The sequence below is a fragment of the Vanessa tameamea genome, chromosome 14 (genome assembly GCF_037043105.1).
Source record: "Vanessa tameamea isolate UH-Manoa-2023 chromosome 14, ilVanTame1 primary haplotype, whole genome shotgun sequence".
Taxonomy (NCBI): Eukaryota; Metazoa; Arthropoda; class Insecta; order Lepidoptera; family Nymphalidae; genus Vanessa; species Vanessa tameamea.
In genome coordinates, this window is record NC_087322.1 from 7,997,251 (window position 1) to 8,010,301 (window position 13,051).

At 31.0% G+C, this 13,051-nt stretch overlaps 2 protein-coding genes across 2 annotated transcripts; both read right to left on the reverse strand.

The window, feature by feature from the left end:
* Window positions 1-1,295: 1,295 nt before the first annotated feature.
* LOC113398784 (E3 ubiquitin-protein ligase ariadne-1) lies at window positions 1,296-10,539 on the reverse strand. Its single transcript, XM_026637683.2, has 10 exons — window positions 10,177-10,539; window positions 8,911-9,063; window positions 8,616-8,684; window positions 8,450-8,536; window positions 7,837-7,965; window positions 6,925-7,098; window positions 6,052-6,248; window positions 5,411-5,600; window positions 4,986-5,212; window positions 1,296-4,700 (listed from the first exon to the last, which is right to left on the reverse strand). Exons 1-10 carry the CDS (start codon window positions 10,378-10,380, stop codon window positions 4,619-4,621), a joined length of 1,512 nt encoding a protein of 503 aa, XP_026493468.2. The 5' UTR covers window positions 10,381-10,539; the 3' UTR covers window positions 1,296-4,618.
* Window positions 10,540-11,288: 749 nt separating this feature from the next.
* LOC113398785 (COMM domain-containing protein 10-like) lies at window positions 11,289-12,339 on the reverse strand. The gene is made up of 2 exons (XM_026637685.2): window positions 12,045-12,339; window positions 11,289-11,918 (listed from the first exon to the last, which is right to left on the reverse strand). The coding sequence occupies exons 1-2, from the start codon at window positions 12,074-12,076 to the stop codon at window positions 11,366-11,368; spliced, it is 585 nt and encodes a 194-aa protein (XP_026493470.2). The 5' UTR covers window positions 12,077-12,339; the 3' UTR covers window positions 11,289-11,365.
* Between the last annotated feature and the right edge of the window lie 712 nt (window positions 12,340-13,051).

The window sequence follows — 13,051 nt, forward strand, 5'->3', positions numbered from 1 at the left end:
ATTTATCACAAAAACGTGTTTTTTACATTTCTATAAACATACCTATCGTTTCACTAACTAAAATTAAATGTTAATTATAAAAACATATACGTAGCATTTATTTTTTCGATTAATTTATTAGTATCAACTAAAACAGCGATTACCAGGACCTGTAACATAATCAATGATTATTATGGAAGATTGAATCAGATAAAATAGTTTTAAAAACAATTTAATCATTTTTAAAAGCATTTAAAGGTATATGTTATAAAAACAATTTTTAATATCTTAACCAAATAAATATTTTCTAAAATAGTTTTTGTTTAATCTACGAGTAAATATTAAATCTGATCAACATACAGATATAATATATGACAGAGACTTTTAATTTAAAGGGGCCTTCGTATCGTAGTGGAAGACTCATACTGACGTATTTTGAGAAATGTATATTTTCAGGAGAAAGCTGTAACGCATAAAAGTTGAACCACATCCAATCGAGCCTTCGTGTGTCTTCTTTGTAAACGGAGACAAAAAAATTCCCTTGTTATTGGGATTAGATAAATGTGTTGCGGTACAAACGCACTATTCTATTACAACTATGTTTTTCACCATACAACACGTAGTGCCTGTAATAATAATAAGTAGAAGACAGTACTTCTACTTACGTAAAGTACAGTGCAGCGGTATTTGAAAGTGAATTTTTAATAATTAATATGTTATTATATTATTAATTTGTATCGAACGTTTGCAACCACTTTAAAATAAGCGACAAGAGGAATGTTGAATATATATAGTCTGTAATAGGTAAACAAATAATTAGTTAAAAATGTACGAACCAATTGTTCATTAAGCTTTACTAGATCTCGTGGGAGAAGGCGCCAACGCATCCCTGTACAGAAACGCTTATTGATAAATGTTATTCCTTTATAAAAAGTTAATATTATGAAATTACTGTAGGCGTTTTATATATATTTAAAGTTTATTGTATATCTTGGTAGGAAAACATCGTGAAACCATCATATATCGAATAAAAATCTGACGCATGTGTATCCAGTAAATCGTTTTGGAGTAACGTGCTGGGAAAAGCTACACTCCTTAACCTCAAAAAAGAGGAGGCCTTAACCCAGCAGTGGGCGTTTTTCACTTTATGGCTTTATTTACATACAACATAACTATACCAATTTTTTTATTAAACATCACACTCTTATTTTTAAACAATTACATAATATTCTGTATAATTCTTTTTGAATAGTATATATAACTTATTTTTGGGAAAATAAGGATAGAAGGAATTATAAAGGGAAAAGAATACAATCTTCGATGTTACTATTTTTATTTCCGTCTTACATTTAAGACAAATGTGTCCTTGCCAAGACACACATACAAGATGCCCGTCAATACACAAGAGTTGCGAATACGTTATCAATATAAATATTTATACAGCATCTATATATGTACAATTTATGTGTGTGTGACCGTCCTCCGAGCGCACCGTGAAAGTAATTATTACGACAGATGCGACGGCGTGAGGGAGGACGCTTCTACGCTATTACCGAGTTCACTATGTGAACACACACTAAGCTTCGAGTTATTTCAAGTTACCACGCTTACTGGCAGTGCAAACGATTAATTCACAATCCGTACCGACTACGAATACACAGTCCAATGACAGATATGTAGTGCTACAATTATTATACAAATCAAGCAGAGTTCGGTGTTTCGAAACTTCCATATTTGTTTACGCGTCAAATTTTATGAGCTATTTTTCATAAAAATACGTTTGGAATTTATCTAAAAATTTTCGAGCTTTATAATTAAAAATGATTTTATTTAATCAATTATAAAAAAATCAAAGTAATAATACAATGCCAGCGTGTTGGTTCCACGACGGAAATTTTATTCGATCAATTAAAAGTATATCAAGCCTTCGAGGCATCAAAAAAAGTTGATCACAGAATAAAAAACACACTATATCTTGAACTAGCTTAATGTTTAGTAGAAAAACAGTATTCTAATAAAAAAAATAGGATATTTGGTAAAAATATTTTTTCGTTTTCTCTTAATCGATAGTAAATATTTATTAATGATATCGTCCACTATTTGATTTAAAAATTTAGTTTTTATTAACAGAAAAAGCTTATGAAGCCAACGTCGTTAAAAACTATTCGCGTATCATTAGAACTACAGTGAATGAGGTCAATAGAATACATAAATCAGAGTACAATGCGAACATTGTAACTGTGCTCCTCTGAAGTTGCAACAGCTTGTCGCAATATTCGAACGTTTTTACATTCTGTTCGATCTCGTCGCTCAATATTTAAAAATTATGATAATATTTGTGACCATTATATTTATTTTTCGAATTTAAATATTTTATATTTAGTTGACTATCTTAATAAAAAGACAAAATAATTGTGTTATGACATGCAGAATTAAAATAATAAATAAATATCATAATAAAGTATATTCAGTTGACAATTAAGTTGGCTTTAATTGCAAAAAATATTTTTCTGCTACATTGAAGTGCATTCACTTTTTTCAAAGTATAATTTAATTTTTTTATATATTTTATAACTTAAATTATTCATTTAAATTGATTTTCGAAGAGCACGGGGCAATGCTTGCATTATACTAAACATCGGAAAGGCTATTGCTTACTGATTGATTAATGTATTAATTAGACAACAGCGCCCAAACCATGAATTATTGTCTCAAATAAGCGAACGATAATTTTAACGAATATGACAAGTGAAAAATATAATTTTATAAGAAAGCAACGTACCGTTACAGATCGACTAGAAAATAATGTTCAAAATATGAAATCATTAGATGATACGATTTCAATATTTATTTTTATTTTTCGACAAATTTAAAAAATCAATATTGTAATACGATGTTTGAAAACATTTTACGTATTTTCCATTTGACACTCGTCGCATACGTTAAAAATATCTCATAAATAAACTCACGAATGAAAACCTATCGTATCGTTCGACAAGACCACGTAAGAGTGAATAATAATTAAAGTAAGCAAGTCAAAGTTATTATGAATACTATGCTATTATATATAACGATTTCGAATACAACATTGTAACTGACATATAGAATTATAACTAAATATCATGTCATTTTAAACTGTACGTATAAACATTCGTCTCACAAAGTGCAAGATTCTATTTTCAAACAAATTTTAATCTTCAGTATGAACACATTCATAATACATTTTTTTCTGCAGTCTCTATGATTAACAGTTATAGCTTAGCTTAAGTTGATTGTTTTCTATAGTTCATAAATTGTATGTGATTAAAAGGGTATTAATGTTTAGTATTTTAACCTTGAGCTTCTGAAGCGCTCATCGAGATAAATTATTTCGACTTTGATAAATGGTCATTGGTCGATATTGATGACAGGCAATGAATGAACAGTCAGTATTTATTCACATTAGTAAATGTCTAATTAAAAATTTTAGAAACTGGCGATAAATATTCATAGGTTAATGTATATTTGAATGCTATATTAAAATATTTAATTTTGAAGTTTGAGTACTTGAATAGGTTTTAATCGGTCAGCCACATTGTTGTATCCGAAATAAACTAAAAGGGAGATCCGAGCCTTAACATTTACTAAAATAAGAATCTTGCATGAATAAAATTTGCTACCTAACAATTTCTTACCGTATATTATTATAAAAGATAGTGTAAAATAAAGGATGTCTTTGTTACAGGCTAAATTAAATTTAAATAGACGGTATCTCTCATACAAATGTCACGTAATACCAAACTCCGTTTAAAATACAATTATTGTTTACTATTTCACAATTTCGACTTCAACTCTTTGGAACTAGATAATCGAATACAATTAAGGTTTTGAACAGGTTACGAAAATTTCAATTTCCTCGTTTCACATGTCCTAAGCCTGACCAAAATCATATCAAACAGGAAGGAATAATTTCAAAATCTGAAAAAAATGTTTCAACTGTTCCTATTTTAGTACATGTTTTACAAAAAATAAGTTTATATCAATACATATGAAATTTAAACTCAGTTGATCCTAGCCAACATTACACAATATTTTACACGATTTTTTTACTAATATTACCAAAGTACCAAACACATGATATATACAGTAACTGTATATCAGACATATGAATGAGATCGTTCATCTACTATTAATGGCAAAAACTAATAGAAAAAATAAACGAATGTAATCAATACACAAAACAGCTAATGCCTTGTCAAAGACGTGAAAAAAAAACGATTTATTAATATTACTAGCGCAATTAAATCCATACAAATCAGCAGATTCTTTACAACGACTAATACAACGAAACTAATATTTTTCTAAATTATAAATCTATCGATCTGCTCTTTTTCATCTCAATAACTATTCAAAAATTATGACAAGAAACGAAAATAAACTTTGTCGTATCTTTTTTTTTGTTTTATTTTTTTATATTTCAGTTGTCAATTTTGAGGCAAAAGGAATATTTAAAATTGTATATTTTTTTAAGCTCCCGGCTCATATGTACAGTTGTCACAATTTTTGGCATTGTCTATGCTTATCAGTGGTTAGCGTGCAGTCATGAGTGGTGCGAGAGTTAGATAGATGTGACAGTTTGATGGACAGAGAAGGAAGAGGTTTACTCTGTGTAGTCCCAGCAATCCTTTTCGTAGCCTTCGTGAACGTGTTCGAGTAAAACCTTACGCCGGCTATCGCAATATCTGAAAAATAAACACCCTTGTTTATACAAAATAGTATTACTAATTTTTATTCAGTCGTTTAAGCATAAATGTAATAATGGCTATTCTAATTAAATAAATATATTTAAAAAATCATTTACATCAATTTTTTTAGAGTGTGCATTTTGACATTTTTTTAATGTAAACATTCAACTGTTTTTAAAGTAAGTTTTTGTCTATTCCAATGTTAGATGTTTTTTGAAATTCTACTGACATATATATGGATTGTATATTTGTACAAAATGAAATAGAGTATTATTTAATTACCTGTATTTGTCTTGCACTTTTTGTTTAATATCAGCCAAGTTCTCACTAGTGATGTCTCTCTCGAGGTACTCTGAGAGTGTTTCCGTGGCGGACTCCAGGTCGCGCTGGTTATCTTCAAAAATCACCGACTGGTTGTTTTTCCGCAAGTAGTATGCGAACACGTACGTGTACATCAACGTTTGCCGGCACTGACAGAGTATATCTACAGCTTTTTTTAAAAATTGCACCTGTAAACATAAAATATTTTTAAAAATATAAAATATTAATCATTCAACGTTGACACGAAAATTTATTTTGTTGAGTAAATTTTGTATACATAACATGCAGACATAATCGCATACAAGCATCTTGAACATGTTCATGTCTCAATATTAACAAACCCACATTTCTTATTTACGGCAAATTACAGTATCACTAAAAGGTACCTCGATCCAGCTCATGTTGTGCTGCTGCATCTCCTCCATCTTCTCCTTGATGGAGGCATAGAGCTTGGACTCGAAGCGCAGCGACTGCATGTGGTTCATGTATCTGTTGCAGTAGAACAGGTAGCGCTGCAGCGCTGCGCGCGAGCGCTCCTGCGCGTCGCGGGCAGCTTTTGCCTCGTCCTCGTCGTATCTGGACAGTATTGAGTATACACCATCAAAATATAAAAAATATCTTTTTTTATTATACAAAATGTCTTTGTTTAAAGTATAAATTCAGCGTATCTGGTTGGACGAGATATCATTAAGGAGGCTATTGGGTATTCGACTCACTTTCCGCGCATGTATTACACAAGTCCGACCCTAATATTTTACCTAATTATCAAATAAATAGAATACATTATTAAACGCGAGAAGTCGACCTTGTAAGTAAGAGGTCACGCGGCGACGTATAGCAAATAAGCAAGTCGACTTTGCAATTACAAAAACCGACTTTGTGTACATGTGCAACTTCGGACTGATACCATAATATATTTAAACTTTATGTATTTACTTACAGAAGTACCGACTCAAAAAGACTAAATTGGGTTTACCTTATATGGCATCATAAGATTTAAAAATATTAGAAAATCTATTACAAATACCTGTTACAGTTGTACCAGCTGCTGCCGTGAGGTTCCCAAGGTCCGAGACATACCCAACAGAAGTCAGCCTTACAGTTCTGGTTCTTGCAGACCATGTGATTGCAGCCGCCGTCCTTCTCTATCGTGACGTTACACTTCGGACACTCTTTCGTATTAGCCGCTATCCAGTTAGATGTTTCAGAGTCGTCATCGCATTTCTGCACAATAGATAACAGTTTCATGGCAAATCGTTTTTTCAGGCCAACTGACAAATGGACCAACTGATGGTAAGTGGTCAACACCGTAGATATTAACAACGTAAGAAATATTAACCATTCCTCGTCTCATCCATCGCCGATGAGCTACCAACCTGGGAAACTAAGATGTTATGTCCCTTGAGCCTGAAGTTACACTGGCTTACTCACCCTTCCACCCGGAATACAATCAATTATTGTTGTTTGGTGGTAAAATATGTGATGTATGGGTGATACCCAGATAAGCTTGCATGAAACCCTACCATCAAGTAAAACTATAACAATAACAAGTAAAGCGTACTATGAGCACACTATTTACACAACTCTTGTCACTACTCAGTTCTGTCTTGTAATTCACGAAGGTATTTTATTTTATTTATATGAAACTCATTTTAAATTCTTATAAGTAAGGTAAGGTGAGGTAATATCATACAGTCTCCTCACTCATACCAGAGGTATACACGGGATCGCAACGAACCACTAACCGTTTCGAGTGCACCCGTCCCTTTCTATCCATACAGGGCGATTGGTGACAGAGGACGGAAATATATTAAGGGTAGGAGAAAGTTTATTTCAAATAGAATCAGAAATGAGTAGGTTCCAAATTATGATTAATGAAAAGGTGTTTGAAGATAGTCACCTTGATCCATTTCCTCAGCAAGCAGCAGCGGACGGGGTCGTGCCAGTTCTCCCCGCACGCGAAGCAGAAGGTGTGCGCGCAGCGACACGTGACGGGCGCGGCCTCCACGTACGCCTCCACCTTGATCGCGTTGCTGCAGTCCGGGGACGGGCACCAGCGGAGCAGTCTGTTGCACTGCACATGGAATCGTCGTTAGTGATATCGTTTAGATTTTCAATAAAATAAATCTCAGAAAAAGCTTCTTTATGATTATTAAAGGCATAACGCGACTTTCTTACTAGTCTAATTAGTTACTAGGTGATCAATAGTGATATTTGTGTAAAATAGCATGCTAAAAACCAAAGTAAATATAAACCACTGTAGAATTTAAAAATGACAGGAACATTACTACAATACATAATAATACATTTTATACTGCCTTTATTCAACAGATAGTACCTGCCTGTGTAATAAGGTCAATGTCACTATTCAATTTAATTTCTACAAAACATATCTAATTGTACAACAGAAATGATTCTGATATAAATTACATATCCCTAGAAACATGTCTCATAATAAAAATAATTTCTAGATGCTATACACTACCCAAAGTTATAATGAAAGTTTTAGTGGTTTTTTCTACAACATAACATGCAAAATAAATCTCAGAACTGCCGGTCCGATTGAAAAATTATTTTAGTGTCAGATAGCATATTTACCGTTTAGGCTAAATACCATCATGCTACGACCAATAGAAATGGAGTATCGATGATAAGTGTTGAAAAAAGAGTTCAAAATTATTTCTTTTGAGAGGTTCCGTTGCGTGCACTACATAAACGAACGTTAAAATTTCGCAAAAAAATCATGTATGGCAGAATTTGTAACATAGCCAAGCAAAGTTGTTACAAGCAGCTAGTAAAAAAATGTATTCACCTCCACAAAACTATTAGTAATGATGTGTTGATATTTAAGTTTGACGCGCGGGTCGCGCACCAGTCGCATGACGGTTGCGTCGTCCACGAGGATGTCACACGCGTGCGCCGCGCACGCTATTGTCTGCCCCTATAGAAAAAACACACAGTAGTATATTTTAATACTTTCAACTATTCGTGGTTGGTCATGCATAAAATTATTTGTTATTGACAATTGAAAAGTTTAAATTGTTAACAATTAAATGTCTATCTTTTTTGATATTCTGGGAACTGTGCAATTTTCATTAAAATAAGAACAAATTTAAATAGAAAACTGAAATTCAAAACCAAAGAAAGCAAAACTTAAGCAGATGTAGATATTTTAGTGACAGCTCATAAATACTTTACTGGACACAGGCCTCCTCCCCTCTAAGAAGATTGAATTTATTATAAATTCAATATATACCATTCATGTATATAATATGTATATATACACTTTTCATTTATAAACACTTATTAATACAGTAGTTTACTAATACTGAATATAACTTTTAACAAGATACTTATTCCTACTATTTTTTCTACATCGTTACAATAAACTCTTATAAGATTTTAAAAATATCAAATGAACTTACTAAGCCCTCTTCCATAATTTTAGTAGTCAAGTATTCGCACCAGCACTGTGTGCAAAACCTGTGACCACACTCGAGGCCTGTCATTATCTGTAATTAGGCAAATGTATATTCATACAAGTTTAATAAATATTCACTTTACACTAGCAAAATGATAACTGAGACTTACAGATGTGGGGAGAATTGAAAAGCATATCTCGCATTCTTCCGTTCCTGATGTTGATATTCGTCTAGGTAACTGAAATAGTTATAGAGCAGTAAAGTTATTCAGTTCAAAACTGCAGCTGTTTACAATAATTTAATTATAGAGTTGTCATTATCATTATCCAAGATAGTCCACTGTCTAACTAGACTAGAGAGAGAACTAGACATTGAATTCTCTTTAATTATGTATTTTTAATAAATTAAAATGGTCATTCATAAAGATTGAATGACTTTTCATGAAGTAAAATTAGCATCTTTACCTTTGGTCTTTGTATGACAGGTTTCCTAAATGGGTTTATAACTCTAGCCTCAGCAAACAACTGGTCCTGATCCCCATCATACAATCTTTCCATTAGCTTCTCCTTGTCCCATTTAAAATGATTAAGAAGGATACGAGTTGTTGTAGCGGGAATCTATAATTAAACAAGATTAATATAATGACTCACTAATTTATATATTGGGACCAATTATGCAAAGGCTGACTAAAAGCATTTCATTCTGACTTTAAAGTAAAACAAATAAAACAAATATTTTTTTATCTATCAAAACAGTATTCATTGAATATAATATGTGTTAGATAGTAAATCTCAATAACCACTTCCTTTCATTTACTTATAAGTATACAACAACATCAATAACATACACAGCACTTTCCAGTTTTACCTGACCTAGTTTAGTCATTGTTTTATAAAAATATCAGAGCATTATATTAATGAAGATTTTAATACTAACTAATTATCAAAATTATACAAAACTCTGCCCTCATTTTGAAATCATAGTTTATGTTGAAATAAATTTAATTTATTTTGAAATAAAATCTGAATGTGAATGCCTTTTTATCTATTTGACCTAAATAATTACATCCTATCAATAACTATGTTACTATAACATTTACAAAATACGAGTATAATAACAGCTACTAAAATATATAACTTTGAAAGAATTATATAAAATGTAACCAAAATTTATTTATTTACATCCAAACATTTTCTACAAAACTGTTCACAGTACAAATAATACAACAACCGTATCTGATTTTGATAAAAATAATCATCAAAATTATATCCTATATATTTTAAAAATTACTAATTAATTTGTACTTTTAAAACAATAACAATAAAATGGAATTGATAATTTCTCCTGTAAGACTGCTATGAATGCTAAGATGGCCTAAATAAGTATTCTATGCATATGGAATTTCCACAGCCTATACTATAAATCTTTCTACTTGTAATAAAATGAACAAAAGAACAGTTTTGTTTTTGTATGACTCATTTTCCTTTTTTGGTTAATTCAGATTAATCTTTAACAATAACATAATTTGGAACACTAATTCCAATTGATCAGAAACTTAACACTGTAAATACGAAAATCTGAGTCTTAAACTCTATACTCTTTGCATCAACAACATTTTATATTGACATAATATAATATTTTGGAAAACCAAATGATTAAAATCAATGAAGTAAACCAAAGTTCGAGTAACCTCATTCAACCTATCCATTGTTTACTACTAACATACTGACCTCAACTACTGTGTTCACATCTTTGATGCAATCAACCATGTGTTGGACGATTTCCTCCGTTGATAACACTTCATATGGATATTCTTCGAGTTCCGTTTGCCGTTCCCTTGTACTGTGAGTCTCGTCCATGACAAAGTCGACATCGTCTCCGCTTGATTCATTACCAGAATCCACATCATCCTTTGTGTCATCTTCCGAGTCCATTGTCGAGATAAATAAATGATTTGCTAGATAATAATGGTACTGCCAAAATACTTCTTATGATGAAATAATTACACCTAAGATTTAGGAAAGGTCAACAATGAAGAAAATAGTTCACCCACGGGCTGCCAAAACCTCTGACGTATTTGTTAGTGTCTATGACGTCACTCTCTTGACTCTTTAAATAAATTTGTCTATGATCTTTATAAACTTTATCTAATCTACCAAAATGTTTGCATTTTACAAAATTATGAAAAGAAAAGTTTAATAAAGATTGATCGAAATTAAAATAAACTTGTTCTGTTTAAGGTTTTGATACATACAGATTTAATAAATTTAACCAAAATCTTTGTTTGCAGTTTTTAAAATTATTACAATGAAGTGTTAAGTAAAGCGCAAATCTCAAAATTAATATTTCTAATATCTATGATAACCAAAAGCATTACTGATTACATACTACGTTTGTAGGAATTAACAATGGAAATTTTCGTATCAAATTACAAATATTATTTTGTATTAAGTATTAAATTAAAATACGCATTTATATTAAAGGAATGTTAAATGTAATAAGCAATTATTTAGGTAAATAATTCATTTTTTAATTTATATATGTAATTGTACTAATTGTTATGAAGATGTTGTCCACCCATTTTTGTATATATAGATAAATCTATAACAATGTCATATTTTGTGCTGAAGTTTACTGTTAGTTTGAATATAATTAGTAAGTAAGTAAACTATTCCAAAATTTTAAAGTACTACCGGTTGGAGTCGCATTTTTTATACAAAACATATTTAGACCCTAAAATAAACCTGTGTCAAATACCCATTAAAATTAAACCTAATCTGGTTCACTTTTTTTTAATTGCAAACAGTTATATCTAATTTTTTTTACAATAATGAAAAACATATTTCTATATAAAATAATCATATTTTAATCATAACAATCAACAAAGAAGGCACATTTTTAAGACAATAATAAACATTATTACATAAGATTATCTAGTTCATTTTGAATAGACTCAACTTGTAAAAAAATTGAATTTAATTCTTGATGTGTTAATTCTACTTCAGTAACATCACATTCACCAAAAAAAGATAGATAGGCTTTAGGTACTTTACTTTTTTTATGATACTCTGAACTTAATTCTGTATTTAGCTTCCACTGCAAATCTGGGTTATCTTCATATTTATTTAGCGAAGTGGATGTCAAGTCATTTAGTGTTAACTTTGTTTCCGAAGACCAAATCTTAATAAAAAAGTTAACCTTTTCATCATTGAAACCAATATTCGATAAATCAGCTTTTAAGTTTACAGGCATGAAGATGAATTTGAGAATTCTTTTAAAAATGTAAAGTATAGATTTAATTGCTAAGAGTAATTGTTCATCGTTCACTTTAAATATCTTTTCAAGTTTTCTTCTTTCCTCTTCTGTGAAAATTTCTGTGTCTTGATTTTTTAATTTGACTACGATTCTTCTAAGAAACTGTTCAAATTTTGTCTCTTCCAACTGATTAATTAAATCAATACCTTTCTTCAAACTAAAAATATATTTAAAAAATGGTAAAATTAGATGTAATTATAAAATAACAATGTAATTTAGAAAATCGTTAAATTATCATTATTTTTAACAACTAACTTAAGAAAATAAAAAATAATAATTATACCTTGGAGAAGTTTTCAGCCAATTACACTCCATATTTGTGTTATCTAAAGATTTATCTAGTTATTGACAACATAATATTAATAAATAGTAAAAAGTTTTATATAACTTCCTGCACATCAATTGCTTAAGCATTATAAGTACAACAACATTAGCAACAAATGATAATAAGTAAAATGTAATAACTAAACAAAAGTAATTAATAAAATACCAACACCCATATATAGGTATGTAGATATTTTAAAATTGTTTAATGATTGTGACATTGCGACATTAAAAGTTGTCAACTTGTCAATAGGCTCCGTGCGCATCGCATGTGGCGCCGCCCTCGCGGCTCAATCGGAAAGTTAGTAGATGCCCGTGTGGCTAGCTAGTATAAGTGTATTATCTATGCGTGTGGCCAATGGCCATGTGGTGACAACAGTCGTTCGGAGTGAGCTCGTGCATACGGATTCAACTTGTGAAAACACCTAAAAATATCGGAAAATAATGCCTGCCAAAAGATATTGTTGTGTTATTGGGTGCAACAACTCCGAACAAAATAGTCGGCAATTAAAATTTTACTCTTTTCCGAGAAAAAGCCATGAAATTGACTGAAGGAAAAAGTGGATACAAGCTGTTAGACGAATGTGAGTAAATTTTACTCAATTTTACATTTATGTATTTATTTCTCAAAATTATCATTGTATATCCCTATATACGACAGTGAGGACGAAATATGCATAAGGAAATAGGTTTTTTTTTTTCATTATGCGTTATTTCATTTTTATCTTTTAGTAGTGCAGACAACAAACCGTGAGAGCCGAGCGTAAACAGTCACATCTGCAGTGCTCATTTTGTTGGCGATGCGAAATCAACGATTGAAAATAGCCCATCGTATATCCCAACGAATTTTCCACCAATCTATAAAAAAAGGGCTTTATCACAAGCAGCCGCTGCTCGACATGATCGACTCAGGAAACGAAAGATTTCAAATCCATTGGAGGTACACGTGGAGGCTGTAGTACAAGA

Excerpts from the sequence above, each read along its gene's own strand:
- LOC113398784 (XM_026637683.2), bottom strand. The coding sequence starts at position 10,380 with ATGGACTCGGAAGATGACACAAAGGATGATGTGGATTCTGGTAATGAA. Across the intron at positions 8,685-8,910 it reads CTGTCATACAAAGACCAAAG|TTACCTAGACGAATATCAAC; the intron begins GTAAAGATGCTA and ends TAACTATTTCAG. Across the intron at positions 6,249-6,924 it reads TGCTGAGGAAATGGATCAAG|AAATGCGATGACGACTCTGA; the intron begins GTGACTATCTTC and ends TCTATTGTGCAG.
- LOC113398785 (XM_026637685.2), bottom strand. The coding sequence starts at position 12,076 with ATGGAGTGTAATTGGCTGAAAACTTCTCCAAG. Across the intron at positions 11,919-12,044 it reads TGGCTGAAAACTTCTCCAAG|TTTGAAGAAAGGTATTGATT; the intron begins GTATAATTATTA and ends ATATATTTTTAG.